The sequence below is a fragment of the Lampris incognitus genome, chromosome 10 (genome assembly GCF_029633865.1).
Source record: "Lampris incognitus isolate fLamInc1 chromosome 10, fLamInc1.hap2, whole genome shotgun sequence".
NCBI lineage: Eukaryota > Metazoa > Chordata > Actinopteri > Lampriformes > Lampridae > Lampris > Lampris incognitus.
Genome location: NC_079220.1, coordinates 52,365,563 through 52,388,086, shown reverse-complemented (window position 1 = coordinate 52,388,086; position 22,524 = coordinate 52,365,563). Strand labels below are relative to the sequence as shown.

At 49.9% G+C, this 22,524-nt stretch overlaps 2 protein-coding genes across 3 annotated transcripts in view; both read left to right on the top strand.

Moving 5' to 3' along the window:
- LOC130120036 (dynein axonemal assembly factor 5-like) overlaps positions 1-5,759 on the top strand; it is a 37,117-nt gene extending 31,358 nt beyond the window's left edge. The window contains 2 exon segments of the mRNA XM_056288649.1: positions 119-310; positions 5,176-5,759. Of these exon segments, the coding sequence (XP_056144624.1) occupies positions 119-310; positions 5,176-5,330 (347 nt within the window). The 3' untranslated portion in view covers positions 5,331-5,759.
- A 987-nt stretch (positions 5,760-6,746) lies between these two features.
- LOC130119701 (glycerophosphodiester phosphodiesterase 1-like) lies at positions 6,747-22,431 on the top strand. Of its 2 annotated transcripts, none has more exons than XM_056288301.1 (6): positions 6,747-7,054; positions 7,632-7,807; positions 8,834-8,939; positions 19,044-19,136; positions 20,502-20,713; positions 21,420-22,431. In XM_056288301.1, exons 1-6 carry the CDS (start codon positions 6,794-6,796, stop codon positions 21,565-21,567), a joined length of 996 nt encoding a protein of 331 aa, XP_056144276.1. In that variant the 5' UTR covers positions 6,747-6,793; the 3' UTR covers positions 21,568-22,431. The 2 variants fall into 2 exon arrangements, with proteins under 2 accessions (XP_056144276.1, XP_056144277.1); XM_056288302.1 differs by having other exon boundaries at positions 20,502-20,717; positions 21,420-21,556.
- The last annotated feature ends 93 nt before the right edge of the window (positions 22,432-22,524 follow it).

Here is a 22,524-nt window from a genome sequence, read left to right as displayed (position 1 = left end):
TGCGTGCTCTATTTTCAAAAGAAACCGTCAGAAATTGTTCAGTTATCTTTAAATACGTGACTTCAGAGTTCTACCCGGTGCTGGTAGTTCACGCGTTTGTTTCTTCTTTCCTCTCCAGAGCTGCTGAAGCATCTGGATGACAGCAGTGAACAGGTGCGCGGCGTGGCTCTGCAGGCTCTTGACCGGTGGCTGTCCAGCCTGACACAGGAATACGACCGGCAGCTGCACGGCCCTCACCTTGAGTTCCTCTTCCAGCAGCTCCTCCTGCATCTGGACGACCCCGACAGCTCGGCGCAGGACCGAGTGTTAGGTGAGGCTGGGGCGAAGCTTTTAACTGGCGTCCTTGGGAGTAGGTTGGAGCATTGACGAGCTGTGATGCGTAGTGTTTGCTTTGAGATTCAGACAAGACCGGGGCCGGGCACGTGTCGGTGCTTTGCTGAAAGTAGGACCAAAAAGAGTCGCTTTTAAAAAGATTGACTTCCTTCCTTTTCATGTGATGTTGGTACTGATATGACCTTCTTCCAAATCTAGGATGGCCAGGCTGCTCTACTATCTGTTAAATGTGTCCCCCCTGGGTGGAATTGTTTGCAAGGAAGTGAATTTGAACCAGCAGCCCCTGTCTAGAACCTATCCCAAACTTTGTTGATACAAAACTCATATTCCAAAGCTTATTCTTTACCATTCATTCATTCATTCATCCACCATCAGCCGCTTCTCCCGGGTCGGGTCGCCTAGGCAGCAAGCTAAGTAGGGCACTCCAGACATCCCTCTCCCTGGCAACGCCCTCCAGCTCCTCCTGGGGGATCCCAAGATGTTCCCAGGCCAGACTAGACATGTAGTCCCTCCAGCAAGTTCTGGGTCTACCCCGGGGTCTCCTCCCAGTTGGCCATGCCCAGTAAACCTCCAAAGGAAGGCGCCCAGGAGGCATCCTCATCAGATGCCCAAACCATCTCAGCTGGCTTCTTTCGATGCGAAGGAGCAGCGGCTCTACTCCGAGCTCCCTCCAGATGTCCGAGCTCCTCACCCTAAGGCTGAGCCCAGACACCCTACAGAGGAAACTAATTTCAGCCGCTTGTATCTGCGATCTCACCCTTTCGGTCACTACCCAAAGCTCATGACCATAGGTGAGGGTTGGAACGAAGATGGACTGGTAAATTGAGAGCTTTGCCTTCTGGCTCATTTTTAATGGAGGGGTATTCCACTCGATTAAAAATGGGGTAGGTAGGCGTGTGAAAATAACACGTGGAAGACAGTTACCTTCTGATACATAACATAAATGAATAAGAAGGATGATACACCAGGAAAATGACCTAGAATATCCGATAAACTTATTGAAAGAAGAGACAAATGAGGATGATGATGGCGAATATGAGGCGATGATGACACCACAGTCCAGCAGTGATGTTGTGCAGAACTGCCCGACCTGGCCCAGCCACGAGCAGAGGGAAGAGGGAAATAAGGAGGACCCCCCCATCAAACGCCAGCTCCACCCTGGCATGCCGCCAACAGATCCACATCGCTCCATTTTCAAAGGGGCCATCATTATCTTACTCTGCTACACAATTCATCACCGACAGCAGCTCCTTCAGAACCCCTGCTTGCCAGAGCAAGTCCATCAAGGCCAGGTTGGAGGCTGTGGACTTCACGGGTACTGATGAAACACAGTGTCCGTGCACAGAACTGTGTCTGTGAGAGACAGAGAGGGATGTTGCTTTTCAGCAACACACACACACATTAAAGGTCTGTCTCCTGTACCCGCTGTCCACCACCACCTCCTCTCCTGCCAGCCCTGCCCAGGGTAGGCAGTCACCATAGCTAATGCGAGCCTTCAGCACCTCTCCATCATCACCCCTTAGATCTCCCTCCTCTCCAAGGAGCATCTCAGATTGGACCCCCTAATCACAACCACATGGAACGCCACATCAACACTTAGAAATGCACATACACACACCTCCGCATGCCCATCCCACATAATCTCTGTCTTTTATCCGCCCCTCTCCCTCCTCCTCCTCCTCCTCCCCTAATTCCCGGTGTTTTCCCAGAGACTTGACAGTACCTTCACGGGTGTGTTTTATATATGTGGTGATGGGAAAGTGTGGTGCGGCATTTCCTGAAGTGTGTAACCGGGGCTTAGCTGCCTCTCTCTCTCTCTCTCTCTCACCGCATGAATGTTAGCTGTCATTACTTTTGACGGGATGCAGGTGAGCGCTGATGCCTTCACCAGAAACGAGAGGCCTCACCAGGTAGCCCCCATCTTCATATGTGCGCGAGGGGGGGTGGGGGGTGGGGTACTTTCTCAGACTCACCAGATGCACCAGCAGCTTTGTACCGCGAGTTGTAGCCCACGCGCGAGAAACCCTTCCAAGAACAATACGCATTTTTGTTGGTAGCCACCGGTCGTTAAGTGTCTGTTGACCTTGACTGCGGGGCGGGTTTAAATCAACTTTATGGATGAAGGTTCGCTCAGGTACGAGGCTAGTCGCTGAATGATTTGTGTGTGTGTGTGTGTTCTGTGTATTGTGTGTGTGTGTGTAAAGGTAAGCAGATGTAACCAGATGGTTTTATGCTACATATTGCTGTATTCCACCAGCTCTTTAAAAGATACGATAAGTACCCCCCCCCCCTCACCCCCCAGTGGTTGTCAGATCAGCCCTAACAGCCGCAAAATAAAATGCTTTTCACCGAGCGTGCAAAAATGCCTTCCATCTGCTTCTGCCAGTTCAGCCCTCCGTCCGTTTTTAGCCCGGTTGTTTCCGTGCAAACTCACCCGTTGGTGAAGTTAGCGACCAGCTGATGTATAATCATCTCAAAGGAGAAGAAATGGAAAGAAATCAACTCGTTTTTCTCGCGTAGCATGATTTTTGCCTCGCATGCTTTTAACGGGGGGGGGGGGGGGGCAGACAATATCCCGGTCAGCTTTTTCCAAATGATCAACAACGGTTCAAAGTCTACGCTGTCTAGGAAAACCAGTAAATGGTTTCTGAGTCCGAGTCTCGTCACCAGCCAGTCAGACTAGCTTGGTCTAGTCAGAAAGGCACGAACTGAGGAAGCCTCTTGGATGAGAGGCGAAACGTCTTCACGGATATTATACCAAGTCCAGTTGCACTTGATTCCACTCCTTTGGATAACCCTGACCTGGATGAAGGAGAACATTCACAGACAGTAAATGGTACTTGTGGGGCCGGTTCGAATCCCCCCGTGTTACCCCCGGCTCGGGCGGGCATCCCCACAGACACGACTGGCCGTGTCTGCGGGTGGGAAGCCGCATGTGGGTACATATCCTGGTCGCCGCACTAGTCCCTCCTCTGGTCGGTCAGGGCGCCTGTTGGGGGGGGGGGCAGTATGATCCGCCCACGCGCTACATCCCCCTGGTGAAACCCCTCACTGTCAGGTGAAAAGAAGCGGCTGGCGACTCCATATGTATCGGAGGAGGCATGTGGTAGTCTGCAGCCCTCCCCGGATCGGCTCGGACAAATAGGGTAAATTTTGGCTGGATACAATTGGGGAGAAAAGGGGGGGGGGATGGTATTTGCCAACACAAATTAAAATTAGTATCAGCAGTGACTAGTACTAGCCTACTAGTAGGCTAGTACTAGCCTAGACTAGTATCCGTCTTGTGCAATATTGAGATCTGAATATAAATCCACGTGAGTGTGCATGGCCATTAGGTCTAGTTTATCAGTTGCACAGTTTCATGAATCCAATTATCTGTGTGTGTGTGTGTGTGTGTGTGGGGAAGTGATAGCAGACAATTGGGAGTCTCTCGGTGAAACGAGATGATCTCACATCATGCCGAGCGATCACACGGATCTGACAGCACCCATAAACCGTGTGCCCACAAATCTGGACACATTCCGAACTCATGCTCGGCCTCCTTTTGAAGTCGCGGCCCCCATCCGCTCACCCACCCACTGCTTCACCTCTTTTCTTCCTCTCTTTCTTCTTTTTTTTTTTTCTTCCTCGAGTTCCTTTTTATTCTCGATCCCATTCTTATGGTTCTTGGATTTCAAACGCATATCTGCCAAGTGGCTCGATGTATGCAAGCTCCCCTGACAGCATGATGGACAGCACCGCCACCCCACCCTCACTCACCCCCGCCTCTCTCTCTCTCCCTCCCTTTCTTTATCTCTCCCTCCTCAAGTCCTCCTTTTCTGGTAATCCCACTATCCTGGCAGCACATCTGCTACCTGCTAAGTCTCTCACACACACACACACACACACACACACACACACACACACACACACACACACACACACTTTTGGCATGGGCAGAATCCAGTCCTCACAAGTCATCATTGTTCTCCTTTTATATCAGAGTCCCACATCACCTCCACCTCCACCCCGAGACAGTACAGTGTACACAAACGGTAAAAATCCCCTCCGTCTCTTTGAGGAACAAAGGCGGGCTCCTTCAGGTATCAGATGTTGAGTTTACATGAGCTAACTCATCCAGCGTGACAGGGGACGTCACCACTAGAACAGCGCTCCCCCCCCCCCCCCCATGAGGTGTCCTAAAGCATTTGCTGTTAACACCAACTCCGTAACACTACCCCCCCCCCCCCCCCCGAAGCCCAGCTGAAGTTCCACCTCAAAGCCAGGGCTCGTCAGAGGAGACGCCGGGAAAGAGAAATGTCGCCATCTGGTGGCAGCAAAGAGACGTGCAGCGCTTTCTGCTGAGGTTTTCGTTGTTGGTCATTGCCATTGCACCCAACATGCTATTTGCATGTTGGGTGCGTTTCAAGGTTGCGGTGGAAGACTTCTCAGCCCCTTTAAGGCATCTGTAAGGATCCACATCTGTGCAGATAATCCTTAGATTTGGGCAACAGCAAAGCACGTTAACTCAAGTTCTGTTGTGAAATTGAGTGCTTAACTGGAATATTTATTGAATGTAATACATTTACCATGCTAAACTTCTAAGACAGCGTCATACTGTTTATTTCTCTACTGGTTTTCTGTGAAAAGGTTCAACACTGGATTAATTTAGATGCTGCTTCGACATTGTATGTGATGGCACACACCTCAGCATGTGTACTCGAGTAGAACTTCGAAAGGAGGCGTTTTACTTTCCTCAGAGCGGGCCTACTGTCAGTCGTGAAAGTACTGGCAGACTTTCCACCAGCACACCTTCTCCCACTGACCCCATGCTTGCTTGTTTTTGTCTGTCTGTCGGTCCAGAGGTGCTGAAGACGGGCAGCTCTGTCCACCCGTCACTGCTGAAGAGGCAAGCGGAGGCTGTGAGGGACAAACATCGCAGCCCACTGCACTGTGACCAGTTGCTCCGACACATCAACTCCCTACCCGAGGAGACCGCCCGAGACTGTCCCGTGTGATGTCGTCACTGTAAATACACGGACAAATTAAACACGGGGACTTTGTGCCTTGATCTAAAAAGTTATTAACCCCCGTCAGTTTCACTTTGTACTGTAAAAAGTGGTATGAGTACAATCTAACATGAGTAAGATGGCTGCATGAAGGCCACATTTTGTTCCCCCTGGAATAACCCAGGAGAGCCCGGCCATGGGTTCACCTGGGTACTACTCACAACTCAAGACTTCTAATATAGGTGACTTTAGTAGCGCTCCCTCAGGAGACGCACGTGATCTGGAGATCCATGGAGGTGATGGTCTTCTTGTGCAGGCGTCTTCAGTGCAACATACGGCAACGCGACCGGTTTAAAATGTGAGCAGAACAGGTCTCGGGTACCAGATGTGAGTTGTTGGGTTTTTTTTTTTATTTCCCGTCATTGATTTGCCTTTAATACGGAGTTTTTATTATTAAAGAGTTGGTTTTTTTACTCACTGCGTGGTTTTGGCATCATTATTATCTACTCATATATTTTCATAATGTGTGTGTGTGTGGTGTTAGTGTGCGTGTGTGTTAGTTAGTGTAGATAGCGGGACCAAAAACTAAAGCACTTATGATCCTAATTCTTTTTGGAGGTGGTAGGTATTGTCTCAGAGTAGGGGAAAAATCCCAGACAATTAAAATTATGCAAAATATGCATTTTTCTAAAAATGGCTAAAAACCACTTTTCCCGGCCTTTCAGATGATTCTGAGCATCTTTGATTTTTTCACCTTTATAACCTTTTTTTTCTGGGACTTAGAAATGTTTTGGCATTATGCAAAATACATGCATTTTTGCAAAAATGCACTTATGATCCTAATTTTTTTTTTTTGGAGGCGGTAGGTATTGTTCCAGAGAGGACCAGAAAAACAAAATAGAATTATAATAATTATGCATAATTATGCAAAATATGCATTTTCTAAAAAATAGCCAAAAAACCACTTTTCTCAGCATTTCGGATGATTCTGAGCATTTTTGGGGGGGGGGGGTTAGGGGCAGGGGGAAGGCGGTTAGCTGGCAGGATGAAGAGGAGGGAGATTTAGACGGGTGGAGAACCAAACCGCTACATTGTAGCGGGGTTCTTCTAGTATCATTATATAATTCAAGAGGCAAACCTCAGAATGTAACAAAACGCTAATCGTGAGTGTTGCCTCTTAATGTAACGCTTAATGTAATGTAACGCTTAATGTAACGTAACGGCAGCCGAGGCAGTCAGCATCTCGGCCGCCGGATGGGGCGGTGTGAGCGTGCGCATCCTCCGCCTGCATCCTCCACGGAGATGAGGTGATGCTGCTGGGACGCCCACTGTGCGTGTCTCGCGCGCCATGTAGCGACCCGCGAGCATCTCGCAACTCCGGTGACCGTTTGCTGTTCGCTGCTCATGCGCAAAAAGCGACCATCGGCGTCTTCCCTCCGGCCCGGCTCCCACCCAGCGCGTCCGAGTCCGCCATGCTACAAGTCGGAGACGAATGGACGTTTTTCTCCGCGGCGTTCCTGCTGGCGATGCTGGGGACCAGGAGCCCCGCCGCAGCCTCCGCCCTCGCCGCCTCCCTCTACGTATTCGTCGTCCTGTTCCGGTTCCCTCAGGTGCCGGCCGAGCAGGCCGGCCGGGCGCTGCGGCCGAGCGGCTCGTCCGGCGGCGCGCCCGCGGTGGCGCACCGCGCCGGAAGTCACGACGCCCCGGAGAACACCCTCGCCGCCATCCGAGAGGTGAGCCGCCGACCCCTTGCCGAAACGGGCCCACACCTGCCGCACAGGAGCGCGGCCGCGTCGTAAAGCCGTGCGAGACTCGCGGCCCTAGCCCGCGCATGCGCGATAACGCCCGGTCGGACCATCGGGAACGGGAACGGTTGCCGCGCCCGGTGACGGGAGGACGCGTGATGAAAATACAAACGGAGCAATAGAGCCAAACTGAAGCTGCAGGAGGCGTCTTGCTCAATTGGGGACGTTCGTTTTTATGGATTGGACATTTTGCTCGTCAAATTTAGGATTAAAATAAACCCCCCCCCCTCGGTGACATCAGAGACTCCAAACAGAACATTTTTCCAGCACAACATAAAATCAGGGTAGAAACACTGTCCAACAAATCTGGAGATATCGTGCACCCCATCTGTTCTGTGATGTAGTGAGCCCTAGTTTTGTGAATGCTCAAGTGTTTTAATCCTTGCAAGTAAAACTAATGGATGCCATGCACACACACACATATACATATATATATATATATATATATATATATATATAATATATGTGTGTATCTGCTTTCTTTCTAATATTCTGTCTTCGACAGGCCAGTAGGAACGGAGCCAGCGGAGTCGAACTGGACCTGAGTTTCACCGTTGACGGGGTGCCGGTCCTGATGCATGACGAGACGGTGGACCGCACCACCAACGGCTCTGGACCCGTCAGCAGGCTGCAACTGACCCAGCTCAAGAGACTTGACGCCTCCTCCCGACACAGGCTCAAGTAGGCTGTTCCGATAGTCCAGTTCCACTGGCCCACCCATGGGACCATGTCCTCGACACTAAAGGGCTTGTACACTTGCCCTTCTCAAAGACCAAGAATGTGTTCATGAGATGTGTGTGTGTGTGTGTGTGTGTGTGTGTGTGTGTGTGTGTGTGTGTGTGTGTGTGATTAAACCGGTTGAATTCCATCATCTGATCTTGAAACAGGCCAGAGTTTCCATGAAGTTAATGGAACTCGCCAGAGAAAAGTGCCAACCGCTTCCTGCACCTTCAGGCTCCGCCGGTGCTCTTCCCCCTCACATACGTCTGTGCTCGGTCTTGTAACATCTCATAATCAGCTCCTCTTTTGTTTTGATCAGAAGCGTCGGTTCATCTTCTGCATACCGGCAGTGCTCCGCAAGTTCCCTTTTAATTGAGGTCTAAATATTTAATCCTTGTCAAATATTTATTTTGTAAGACGGATAGGCGCCAGCATCCCCCCGCGACCCCGAGAGCAGGATAAGCGGTGCGGATAACGGAGGGCTTTAATAAACATTTAAATGTCTTCTTTCAAGGGTGAGATTTACAAATTAAATCTTTCCAAAGAAAGGATGTATTTATACTGCCAGGTTTTTAAATCTGCGGGGGGGGGGGGGGGGGGGCTGTGAAAATGTTCCTATTCAAGTGTACAAACGGCGCCCCATATAAATGGAGTCTGAATTAAGCTAATTTGAGAAAAAGTGGGTTTTTTTCTGCAACATCTTATTAGAGCGTGACCTTGCTATTTTTTTTGTGTGTCCCGGAAAGTTGAATCGGCTCATGTGGACGCAAAGTTTAGTGGGAGAAACTTCCAGATGAACTGATTCGACCCCTCTGGGATTTCTACACCTGCAGCATGCATCAAGATCATTTTTTGTGTCATTCGACGCGGGACAAGGGAAAAGAAGACAAGGGAACACATAAGAGGACTAAGCCAGATAGGGCAGGGACGGTACCTCATTGCTCATCTGAATATATGAAGCTCTGCTGTGATTTCCTAAATCAACAGGGAGAAATTCAGCGGTGAGAAGGTCCCGACTCTGCAGGAGGCAGTGGAGGAATGCGTCAGACATCAGCTGACCATCTTCTTTGACGTCAAAGGTCTGCCTGACAAGGTACTACATACACTGACCTGTGTGAAGGAAGATTGGCATGAAGCATGAAGTTATAATTTATTCGCTGTGTATTTGATTCTCTATGCCTGTTGGTCAAATCTGCTTTAAAGAGGGTCTTGAGAACTTCCCAGACAGGAATAAGGGCTGTTTGTAATGAGGGAGGCCGCACGGTGGCGCAGTGGTTCGCGCGGTCCCCTCACAGCAAGAAGGTCCTGGGTTCGAGCCCCGGGGTAGTCCAACCTTGGGGGTCGCCCCAGTTCGTCCTGTGTGGAGTTTGCATGTTCTCCCCGTGTCTGCGTGGGTTTCCTTCGGGGGGCTTCGGTTTCCTCCCAGAGTCCAAAGACATGGAGGTCAGGTGAATCGGCCGTACTAAATTGTCCCTAGGTATGAATGTGTGTGTGTGTGTGTGTGCATGTGTGTGGCAAGCATCCAGGGAGAGAGGTGCAGTCAAAATTGCGTGCCCTGCAGAATGAGTGGTGGATATCGAAGGCAAATGAAATGCAATCCCATGCCGATAGAAACAATATGCACAACTTTTACGATGCAGTGGAAACCGTCTACGGCCCAAGAAACTGCTCTGTCTCCCCCCCCCCCCCCGAAGTCTGATGATGGTACCAGCCTCATAAAGGATCAGAAACTCATCACAAAAAGATGGGCAGAACATTTTGAGACCCTTTTGAACCAGCCCTCCCCAACAGATCCCTCAGTCTTGGATGAACTGCCTGTCCGCCCCAATCCAAGACCTTGACCTTCCACCAACCTTTGAAGAGGTTCATTGTGCAGTTAGGCCGCTGAAAAATAACAAGACCCCCGGTCCTGACAGTATCCCTGCAGAGATTTTTAAACAGGGAGGCTACCTCTGCACCCGTGCACTTCTCCTGTCCATCTCACACGTATGGAAAAACAAAACCATCCCTCAGCAGTGGAGGGATGCTAACATCATCTCCATGTATAAAGGCAAAGGAGACAAGTCCCTCTGTGGCAACAGCCGTGGCATTTCACTACTGGCTGTTGATGGAAAAGTCCTGGCCAAAGTCATGCTACACAGGCTGGTAAAAAACATCTCAGAGGAGCTGTTGCCTGAGTCACAGTGTGGGTTCAGGAGGAATAGGGGTACTGTGGACATGGTGTTCACAGCATGGCAACTCCAGGAGAAGTGTAGGGAGCAACACCAGGACCTCTTCATAGCCTTCGTCGACCTGTCAAAGGCTTTCGACACAGTCAACAGGGACATCCTATGGAACGTCCTCCTGAAGTTTGGCTGCCCACGAAAGTTTGTCAACATTCTTCAACAATTTCATGTGGGGATGATGGCACGTGTGACCATTGGGGGCCAGGAATCCGAGCCCTTCGGGGTGTGCACCGGGGTACGTCAGGGGTGCATCCTTGCTCCAGTTCTTTTTAACATGTTCCTCCTGTGTGTGACATTGCTGCTGCACGAGAAAACCAGGAAGGACAGTGGGGGTTACTGTGGACTTCAGACTAGATGGAAGCCTATTTAACATAAGTAGGCTCCAAGCGGTCACAAAAATGGCATCCGAGCACGTCATCAAGCTACAGTACGCAGATGACTGTGCAGTTGTGGCCCACACATCGGAGGCACTGCAAGCTACCCTTGCAGCTGCTGCAAGGGCGTATGGTAGGCTGGGGCTCTCCTCTATAAACGTGGCAAAGACTGAAGTAGTATGCCAGTGGGCATCTACTCCTCCATCGTATTCACCAACTTTCACCATTTCCAACAAACCACTCGCAACAATGGAATCCTTCAAATATCTGGGCAGCTTCCTCTCTGACGACTGCAGCATCGACAGGGAGACACAAAACCGGATTAAGCAAGCATCATCCTCTTTTGGCAGACTTAGGAGAAGGGTCTTTCAAAACAAAGAGCTCAGCCTCCACACCAAAATATCTGTCTACTTAGCAAGTGTCATCACGACTCTCCTCTACAGCTGTGAGGCGTGGACCCTGTACAGCCACCACCTCAGGACGCCTGAGGCCTTCCACATCAGATGCCTACAATGCATCCTGAGGATAACCTGGCGTGACCGAGTGCCCCATACTGAAATACTCCGCAAGAACTGCATCAGCAACTGCATCAGCATGGAGGCTACCGTCACCCAGCACCAACTTCACTGGCTCAGTCACGTCATCAGGATGCCGAAGGAGTGCTTACCACGTAAAGTGCTGTATAGCCAGCTGCATCTTGGCCGCCGCTTGGCAGGGGGCCAGCAGGAATGGTACAAAGACCAGCTGAAGACCATCATAAAAAAGTGCGGCCTGAACCTGAGCCAGCTGGAGAACACTGCCGCCCAACGCTCCATCTGGCGGCAGCTCTGTCAACAAGGGGTGCAAAAGCTCGAGGAGGACAGAGGTGATCGGCGGACCAGGAGACATCTAAAGAGACATGAAGCCAGTACCACACCTACACCCCCAGTCAGTGATCTCACCTGTTCAGTCTGTGGCAAACAGTGTGGATCGCGGATTGGGCTTTACAGCCCATAAGAAGACTCAAGTAACAGAGGCAGGATTGTCATCGTTGGACAACCTTAAGGCTTAAGGTGTGTGTGTGTGGGCCCTGTGTGATGGCCTGGCGACCTGGCCAGGGTGTCTCCCCGCCTGCCACCCAACGACCGCTGGGATAGGCTGCAGCATCCCTGCGACCCTGAGAGCAGGATAAGAGGCTCGGATAATGGATGGATGTAATGGGGGATGGGTGTTATCTTCTCCCCCATCTTCCCTGCTTAATCCACAGACCCTTGTAATACTATATGGCTATAAATAATGCAATTTGATTGATGGCCCCCCTAACTGGCGATGGCCAGATGTTTAAACTGACCTATGGAACGAGGTATAGGGAAAGATATGGCTTTAGTTTACCAATGGTCAGTCCTTTCTCTGTCTAAGGCCGGGATCAGACTACACAATTTCAGCACGATTCTGACGTCGCGGACAAATTTCCAGCGTCGTGCCCAATTATGAACATGTTGCCAGTCCCCGGCCAAGACGCAGGAAGAATGTTTGGCGCTGTGATAGACAAAAATATTGTAGCGACCAGCTGAAACGGTCGCTCTGACTGTCGGCGGAGCTGCGCTGGGGGAGCGCAAGGACTCATAGGACTGTTAATGTTCGAGTTGGGATTGTTGTTGTTTGGGGGCGTGACTCGGACTGGGTAGACAGGGTCGCCGACTGTCCCATATTAGCCGGGATGTTCCTTATATCGGGCCATATTGATATGTCCCTTATATCGGGCCATATTGATATGTCCCCCTTGTCCCGTTTATTGACTGCTACTCTACTCTAACCACTAGAGGGCACACTCACAGTCGTAGCAAATCTGATACAACAGCAGTAGCAGCAGCGCTGATCACGATGGGTGAGAATGATCACCTGTCATCATCCAATCACAGCCGCCCCCCTCACGCGCATCAGTTGTACACATGTATGTACAGTAAATGCGCCAGTTCCTTCAAAAACAGAAAAAGTTCCGGCACCGTCTGGTGCTGTTCAGTCGGTTTGGCATGTGGAAATATGGATTAACCTGCAAATATGGATAAACCTGCAAAAGACTGTGCAGCTACAATAAGCAATGGGGAGTAAAAAAAGACGTGGATGAAGCCCGTCAGCGGTGACTCAATGAAAACCTTCTGTACTTTATGTCGCAGGGAATTTTCAGTTGGCCATTGAGGTGAGCGAGAATGACCTGACTCGGCATGCTTCCACAGAAATGCACAAGGCGGCCACACTCACTAAAGGTGCGAGCAATATCGGTGCATTCTTCGTGGCATCTACTGTGGAAAATGACAAAACTGCGGCCAAGTGAAGCCTCGTACGTGTATCGTCCTGTTAAACATGGACTCAGCGACAACAGCACCGACCGTCTTGTTAAGCTCAACGGTGCGTTGTTTCATGACTCAAACGTTGTGAAGATGCAGCATTTGGGAAGAACGAAAGCTGAGATGATCACAATGAATGTTTTAGGATCAAAGACTGTGCGAGATATTCTGGATGATCTGTCCCCGACTGAAGGTGAGCCTGTGTTTTACTCAGGCTCACCCTCTTACTTTTGATGCCTCAAACAAGGGAAATAGAAAAATGTTTCCAGTGTGCATGAGATATTTTTCTGTGTCTAATGGAGTGCAGCGCAAGTTACTTGACTTGGATGAAGACAGCGATGAGACTGCAAATGGTATACATGAAGCGCTGATGAACTGTCTGGAAAAGTATGAACTGGATATTAAACACATCTCACAGCCTATGCAGCAGATAATGCCAATGTCAGCTTTGGAAAACACCACTCTGTTTACCAGTTATTGAGCAGTGCCAACAGTCGCATTCTGAAAGCCAAATGCCTGACTCACATAGCTCATAACATCTGCAAGCACACCTGTGATCAACAGTCAGTGGATATTGAGTCACTCGTTTTAAAGATCTACAGCCACTTCTCAGTATCTGCTTCCAGAAGAGAGGAACTGCATGCATTTTTTTGCCTTTGTTGACACCGAGTAGCGTGAAATTCTGCATCATGTTAGCACGCGATGGCTGTTTCTTCATCCAGCTGTTGATCATCTTCTGCAGAGCTGGCCAGCTCTCACCTCATACTTCAGGTCCCTTGGGGAGACCTTTGGCACTGACGAGGATTTTTGAGGACGAAGAAAACACTGGAGCTGCTGAGATTTCTCTGTCCTTTTTCCACAACGTGGGGCGTGTTTTTGACACACTCGTTAGAAAGCTGGAGGAAACAACGCTCGACATCACACATGTTTATGAGGAGGAGGGAAAAATTCAAAGCGAAGATGCGTCAATGGAAACAAGACCGCTCTTTGGATACCACACCAAGCAGCTCATGCACAAAGATCGAAGCAGCAAAATGACTTTCTGAAGTTCTATGACTCTCTCATTGCATACATTGACAAGTGGTTTGATTTCTCATCAGAAAATGTAATGATGAAACTGAAACCGACCGGCCTACATGAGGAGCTCTCCTTCACTGACCTGGAGCAGATGGTGGCTGCCCTCAAAATGACAGAGACAGTCAGTATGGACCAGCTCTTATGAAGAGTTTTGTGCTAGCAGGGAGGAAATACAGAAAGCCAGACAGGATACCACAAAATCCACCAATGAGAAGTGGGTGGCGGTCTTCCAAAACATAGGGAAAGCCAACTTGATCACCATGTCCAGGATTGTCTCATTTGTTCTCAGTGTGCCAGGCTCAAGTACCTTTGTAGAGAGGATTTTCTCTCTGATGACCATTAAATGGTCAGACTCAAGAAAAAGATGCAGCACAGCTGATAAAAATGAACTTCAAATTTCTGTTAGCTGACTTGTCATGTAAGAACTTTTCTCTGTAAAATACTGCTTGAATCGGCCAAGAACAGCAAAAAATATCCATGGAAAAAGACTTGGCGAGCAGAGGCATGCTCCTCTTTTGCATTTAAGTGTTTTTTTTGTTGTCGTTGAGGGTCCAAGTTGTGATTTCCAACTTATATATAGTTTTAGTGAATAAGAATATGAAGCATTCATTCCCCGCCGTTTGTGTACACAGATAGTGCACCTTCTGTGAGTCTCTGTCGTTTGATTCCTCTGCAAAACGACAACATACAGAAGCTATTGTTTCTTCCAGTTTGTCACTTGTAGGATTAACAAGAAGGGGATAACCATTTCTAACCTAAAGTGCAAGAGCCACAAGTGTTTTGACTTAGACTAATAGTAAAGATAATAGGTAATGGTTCAAATAAAGGACTGTGTTTATGGTACCTGCTGTAAATTAACAAACTATTATTAAACCTACCATATGTTGCCAAGGCATGAGAGTTGTGTATTGATCTTTAGTTTGACTGTAAGAGTTGGCTATCATTATGACAAATGGCTTAAAACAATACACTGTATATTCACACAACACCATACCCACACCGCCATGGCATGCCACCTTTTGTCCCTTATTTGATAGTGAAAAGTTGGCAACCCTATGGGTACAGGACTATTACCGACTGACTGACCTTAGCACCGTGACTTAAACTGATGTCGCCAGTTGCGGCATGGGGCGGGGGAAAGAGCACTCCCGGGGTCGTGCGGTGTATGTGGCACGGGAGTTGCGATTGAAAAGAGATCTCTGTCTCTCGACTCATTCTTCCACGCCAGCTCGCCACATTAGTGTCAGAAGTGGGATTGAACTGCTGAAGAATGGAGATCCAAAGACTGGAATGGGACATTGAGCAGACCCGTTGGCACTTGGAAAACCTGCCGTGGCCTGCCAGAAATTGACATTTTCCAGTCCACCCTGATGGCTCCAGTACACCGCACCCCCCAGAGCCCCCTAAAGGCCAGGAGGGCCAATACAGGGGAATGCCTGCTGCCCGCCACCACCAACTGTCCCCTAGCAACTGGTACATAGAATGCCAGCAAAGCTGCCCAAGTACAACGGGATAACACAGCTAGAGCCATACCTCTTGCTAGTCCAATTAGCGGCATGGCACAGTGCATGGCGCAACGAGGTAGCTGCTATCCACCTGGCTCTGGCGTTTGAGGGAAAGGCTTTGCAGGTGCTCCTCAACCCAGCCCCAGCGGAGCAGCGGGACCTCCAAGTTCTGACCATGGCGCTGGAGAGGCGATTCGGGGAATGACTCTTCACTGACCAGAGCAGGGAGCAGCTAGCCAACTGCCACCACAAATAGAGAGACAGATATGCAGCTACACACCCAACACGGTTACCCGTAGTTCAGTGGAGCCGCCCAAGAGGAGAGCTGGCCCTCCACACTTTCCTGCGGGGGCTCACGCCAGAGCAGTTGCACCAGCATGTTCACCTCACCATGCCCCAGTCATTTAGCGAGGCTCTCTGTGAAGCTTAATGGGCCGAGTTGGTACTCTCCATACGCTTACCCAGCAAAAGGCCCACACCCTCCAACCGCACGTCAGGTTGGCCGATGACGAGGAAGAGGTAGAAGAGGTCTACCAAGTCCGGCTTCCACCACAGCAGTCTCGGTGATGGCTTCCCAACATCCAGGCAACGTCCACCCCTGCTGACTGACCTCTGTTATCAGTGTGACAAGCAAAGTCACATAGCCCACGACTGCCCAGCACTGGTGCTGAAAGCCAGTCACCTGGCCGGCAGGGAAATGACGGATAAGTGACCTGGTGAGGGGAGCGCCACTCCAGTCTCCAGCCCCTCTTCAAGGCCGATGCACGCTTGTCTGCCTAGGTCACACCAAGGGACTGTCTCTGGACTATCAACTGAACGGTCAATCCTGCTGGGCCCCTGGTAGACACAGGGTCTACCATTTCCCTGGTGTGACCTGGCATCTTCCCGGCACCACTGGCCCACTCTCGGTGGCATGGTCACCAGCCAACGCCCAGCTGATGATGGTGACAGGAAAGAAGGCTGTTATGAGCGGGGAGAAGTCACTGCAAGTCTGGGCTGGAGACCAACATCCAAGAATCGTGCATCATCGGCCTGAACCTGCTGGGGAGCTCATGTTAACGTGTCGGAGGCAACAATCACCCTCGGCACAAAGACCGTGGAACTGCTGTCCAGTCGGGGGAGGAGCAGGCTCAGGGACCGGCGAGACAGTCGCCGAGCAGCTACCGCTCAACAGGCTCAGAGCTCCGGTGCAGCATTGGCGTGCCACTGCTGGCAGCTGTGGGAGAAACGGGGCCAAATAACACCAACACTAACAGCCATCCAGACTGCCAGCAACGAGGAGAGGTGGTTTCTGTTGACCACGCAGCAACTGAGGCATCAGCTGGAGGCAGACGTGACCCTGGCGCTGGTGACCCTGGCCCTTTATGCTCCATTGGTAGTCCACCACCATATCCTTGATCTTACCAAAGTTAAGCTGGAGATAGCTGTTGTTGCACCACCTCACGAAGCTCTCCACCAGGTCTCTGTACTCCTCCTCATTGTCGTCCATAATGTGGCTGATGATGGAGAAGTCATTGGAGAACTTCTGTAGGTGGCACATGTCAGAGCTGAAGCAGAAGTCCAAGGTGTAGAGGGGGAACAGAAATGGTGACAGCACAGTTCCCTGGAGCACTGGTGCTACACACCAGCGTTCCTGACCGGCTGCCCCGTAGCCTGACATACTGTGGTCTTCAGGTGAGACAGTTCGTGATCCAGGCCACCAGATCACGATTTATCTGCATCGTTGAGCGCTTCTTGGCTAGGCAGAGTGGCTGGATGGTATTGAAGGTGCTGGAGAAGTCAAAGAGCATAACTCTCATTGTGCTGCGTGGCCTCTCAAGGTGTGTATAGGCTCTATGTAGCATGTAGATGATGGCATCCTCTACACCAATGTTCTTTGGGTATGCAAACTGCAGGGGGTCTATGAAGTCACTCACCAAGGGGTTGAGCTGCTGCAGGACCAGCCTCTCAAATACCTTCATAGCTTGTGATATTAGAGCTACCAGCCTGTAGTTGTTGGGGGTGCTGGGCCGGACCTTCTTGGGCACCGGGACAATGCAGGTGGTGTTCCAGAGCGGGGGGTACCTTCCCCAGCCTCAGCAAGAGGTTGAAGAGATGCCAGAACACCGCTGCCAGTTGCCCAGCACATGCCTTGAGCACCCTGGGATTGGTATTGTCTGGTCCTCTGGCCTGGCAAGCTGCCTCCCCACTTGGCTGGTTGTGAAGGTCAGGTGTTGGTCTGCAGTGCTGGCCTGTCTCCAAGAGATGAGGAGGGGGGGTTGGTGTGAAAGGTGGGAGTGGGTGATGAAGGGAGGAGAGGTGGTGGGCCTGTCCCCTGGGTTGAGGGGGAGGGGGGAGCTGGAGGGGGTGATGTGACACCCTGCTGAGTTAGGGCGGGTTGGGAGGGGCTTATTCAACCCACTTAAAAACATTGTGTTTTTGAATAGGTTTTTTCCATTGTGTTGTATTTTTGCATGCTCAGGTGTTCTATTCATGTTGGGATGTGTTGTTGTTTGGGGGTTTGACTCAGACTGAATAGAGGACTGTTACTGACTAACTGACCCTAGGACCGTGACAGACTGATGTCGCCAGTTGTGACATTGACATTGAAATTACACTCTGCATTTAAACCATCGTAGCTGTGTAGCTAGGAGCAGTGGGCAGCTGCCGTGCAGCACCCTGGGACCAACTGCAGTTCGTCTTGCCATGCCTCAGTCAAGGGCAAAGACAGGAGTATAAACCCTAACATACATGTGTTTTGATGGTGGGGGAAACAGGGGTACACCGACCGCAGACACGGGGAGAACATGCAAACTCCACACAGAGGACGACCTGGGATGACCCCCAAGGGTTGGACAACCCCGGGTTTCAAACCCAGGGACCTTCTTGCTGTGAGGTGACAGCGCTAACCACTGCGCCACCATGCCAATAAGTTGTCTGTTCTGTTGGTGTGTAAATAAGAGAGCACTCCCGGGGTTGTGCGGCGTATGGGCCACAGGAGCTGCGATTGAAAACTGTCTCTCTCAACTCCCTCTTCCATGTCAGTTCGCCACAATATCATGTAGTCTTAAGGAAAAGGGAATATAAGGGAGAGAACTCTTTTGTTCAGTGAGAATCAAGTAAGTTCCCCCACTGCTTGTGTTCTCCGGTTGCATGCAGTACAACGTGTCTTTTATCATCAACCACCAGCGCTTTGTGACTCTTGAGTGTTTGCAGGCGATTGCCACGACACTCGACAGGCAGCATACTGTGGAAGGCCTCTTTAAATATAGGGATGACTTTGATGCTCTGAGCGGTAATACCAGTACAGCTCAACCGTCAGCCTAGTGTGCCTGGGGGCAGGTTATATGGCGCCTGCACTCCCTCGACAATATATGCAGCAAATGAGGAAAAAAGAGAGCAGTCGCTCCCTCCCATTGACCTTCATACCATTACGGTCCACGTCTCTGTGCTGGAGAACCCAGGTTAAAAGCCCCACTGCGGACTCAGTACTGACAGGGTTTGTCACAGTCTCCATCATCAAGCCAGCTGTAAAAGGCGGCAGCCCACGAAAAAGCAGCTGACTGCAGAAGTTGGTGCAAGAGGAGCTCCACTCTGCCCTGCAGATCCCTCAGACCGTCCTACGTCGGATCGTGTGATAATATGACTTGAGACGGTAAATTCTGACCTTATAGAATAACAATTAATGCATTTGCCCCCTTCTACCCTAGGCGGCTTCAGCGCTGGCTGAAATGTACAAGAGGTTTCCCGTCCTTTACAACTCGAGCGTCGTTTGCTCCTTTGAACCCAAGGTCATCTACAAGGTGAGGTCCTTTGTAGGTACTCCCAAAACACAAGTTCCAACAGCAACTCACAAGCTTAAATGGGGAAAACTATTCTATTGTGTAGAATAATCAACACAAAGATTAATTCCTCTTGTTCCGTCATCAAACAAGAGAATGACATTCTCAAGTTGATACTCACGGGCAAATCATGAACAAAAATCCCATCATGCAAACTACGTGAAGCAATGAATCAAACTGAAAACTAGCCAGTCAAGAATATATAGAGCAGAAAACGTCGTATGCATTAAAAAGTCTTGATTTACTTTACTGTTCTGAGACCAATGACAGCCGGAGGATGAAGTCGTCTTATATTCTGTTTCATTCCATTTTGTCCTACTCAGAATTGGTCATTTTTATTTCGATGGAATGAATCATTTCGTTTGTTTTGTGGGCTTTTCGTCCCCGTTTTTCGTTCGGCATGTTTGCGATAGTGTGTGATGGCCTGGCGGCCTGTCCCCCCGCCTGCCGCCCGGTGACTGCTGGGATAGGCTCCAGCATCCCCGCGACCCTGAGAGCAGGATAGGCAGTTTGGATAATGGATGGACGTTTGTGATAGTTTGTCTGGTCACCATTTGTCTGTGAATGTCAGTCTGTCACGCTGTCCTCTTAAGGCCTTTACACACCGGGGGGGACGTGACGAATAAACAACACGAAAATGCAAAATACCTGCCTATGAATATTTCGCATCAGAACTATTTGTATCGGTAGCGGTACGAATTTGCGACAGAAACTCAGCTTTCTGTCGCAAATTTGCGAGATATGAGGGGAAATCAACCCAGCAGGTTCAGGTACAGCGGAGCTCGTCTTTCCTTCGGGGTCACGGTGGGGACCCCCGCCCGTTGCTGGTCCGGCCCCCGCTGGGTGTTCTTCCTCCATTGCGGTGTGTCGTGACCGGCTCCGTCTGGGTCGGCAAGGAAGGGTTGCCTCGGTACCAACTCTACTACATCCAAAAGTAAACTATATCTATATGCTACTCACTATTTGGAGAGCCTCCTTGTTCGGTGATGCTCCTCCACATGTCCTTAACTTTATATTTTTGTTTCCTTTGTCATACAATACAGGGTGATGAGGAACACAAAATCAACATTGTAAGTAGGCGCTGTGACATGACAGTCGTTCCGTGCAACATGATCGGTTGATGCCTTTATTCGCAGCACAAAAGCTTAGAAAAATCTTGTTCCGAAAAAAAAAAGTCACATCAGGTTTTTCACCGCCTAATATTCCCATTCGATGTGAAAGTACTCATGACAATGTGAACTAATGGCATGAAAAAAGTCGCCCCCGGGGTGTAAAGGGCTTTAATCTGATGGAAACTGTTGATTTTTGAACTCCTCTGGTCCACAGATGCGGCAAGCCGACCCCAAAGTGGTCACCGCTCTCATCCACCGGCCCTGGAGACTGAGTCGGTTTGACGACGGCACGCCACGAACCCCGTCGTCGTGGAGTCAGTTCTGGAGCAGTGTCCTGGACGTGCTGTTGGACTGGGCCCACCATAACCTCCTGTGGAACCTGTGTGGCGTCTCCGCCATCCTCATGCAGAAAGACTTCATCTCGCCGTAGGTGAAGCTAGATACATAATTTTGGCATGAATGCTTTAGTTAGCGTGGCACTGTGGCGCAGTGGTTAGCGGGGTTGCCTCACAGCAAGAAGGTTCTGGGTTCGAGCCCCGGGGTAGTCGTCCTCTGTGTGGAGTTTGCATGTTCTCCCCGTGTCTGTGTGAGTTTCCTCCGGGTGCTTCGGTTTCCTCCCACAGTCCAAAGACATGTAGGTCAGGTGAATCGGCCCTACTAAATTGCCCCTAGGTATGAATGTGTGTGTGTGGGGGGGCCCTGTGTGATGGCCTGGCAGCCTGTCCAGGGTGTCTCCCCACCTGCCGCCCAATGACTGCTGGGATAGGCTCCAGCATCCCTGCGACCCTGAGAGCAGGACAAGCAGTTCGGATAACGGATGGATGAATGCTTTAGATGTTTTAGAGAATTCACTTCTTTAACATTCACACGCATATTACTCGAATAAAGTAAATACTGCAAGGCACATTGAAAAGAAAACCTTACACTCATATTTTAAAGCATTTCTTCCATTTAGGGTAGAAGAAATATGTTCATCTAGAATACTGACTGGCCCGTTCTCCTCATGTACCCGTCCCTTATTCAGTTTTTCTTTGTCTTTCCCTCGCCTCCCTTCTCCTCTACTCGCTTCCTCCGTGTCCCTGCTTCTCTATTTGTCCACTATCCCTGCCCCGTTCAATCCTTTTCCCCACAGAGATTACGTCCAGTACTGGGCGGAGCGAGACGTGGAGGTGGTGGGCTGGACGGTCAACACAGCTGTGGAGAAACGGTACTATCAGGACCTGCTGAAGATCAGCTACATCACCGACAGTCTTCTCGAAGACTGTGACCCCCGTTACTAAACTATCCAGGGGGCTGGGATGCAGAAACCCAAACGCGCTAATATAGACTCACAGCGGAGTCAAGCTACATTGGGATTATTTAAAACGATTACGCTTATTGAGATTTTCCCATTCCGCTAGTCACGAATATTAGTGGCAGATTCTGGCTTTGTCAACAGTCCCTCCCAGAAAAAGAATTGGGCCCCAGCCAACACAAATATATCAGTCTGACGACTGCGGTTGCCTACGAGATATTTCTCAACGAATGTTGACATAGTTAAACAGTGCCGGTTGCAGGCTGGTGTTTAAGCTTAGGACATCTGGACATTGACATCGTGAAGACAAGGCCAACTCCCCATAGATCCTTCAAGATGCCAAGCACCTATCAAAGCACTCCTCCCACACTCTACCAAAAATCCAGACTCACAACCACAAACGAGGACCTGCAGCTGGCACGGTGTAGTTGTATTCAACAGGCCCGTGCTTTATAGATATCGGTATACGATGATTGGCATAACAGGCATAATAAAATGAATCGGCATAATGGACACAAACACAAAGCTAGCTAGAATGTAGGTCACAGATTAGCTTTGGTATTTCTATTTAAACTCGCATAGCCATTGAGGTTCTAGGTCTTCACACTACCGTTACCAGCAACCGTTCCCATGCATCGGGGTTTATGAATCGGATTACACCGTCTTAAAGATCTTTTGTACCCTCTGTGCGGAGGCTCCTGAAAGGGACATCACATATAAGAGGTCTGTCAACACAACTCATGTCCTTGGTATGACTATTTACCATCCCGCTCAATCACAAATCTTATTGATGGATCAAACAAAGTACTGTAAATACCAAGTAAAATAAAGATGTTCCCCAACCAGCTTGCATGCAGACTGACTGTAGGAATGCATTGGGTCTCCGCAACGGTTTGTCTGAAACGTGTGTTGAGTGTTGTCTTACACACATGACTGCAATGTA

What these genes read in the sequence shown, in the direction of transcription:
- LOC130119701 (XM_056288301.1), top strand. Translation starts at nt 6,794, where the DNA reads ATGCTACAAGTCGGAGACGAATGGACGTTTTTCTCCGCGGCGTTCCTG. An exon ending in CCCTCGCCGCCATCCGAGAG is followed by an intron (nt 7,055 to 7,631) that starts GTGAGCCGCCGA and finishes TGTCTTCGACAG; the next exon opens with GCCAGTAGGAACGGAGCCAG. An exon ending in TCAAAGGTCTGCCTGACAAG is followed by an intron (nt 8,940 to 19,043) that starts GTACTACATACA and finishes CTTCTACCCTAG; the next exon opens with GCGGCTTCAGCGCTGGCTGA.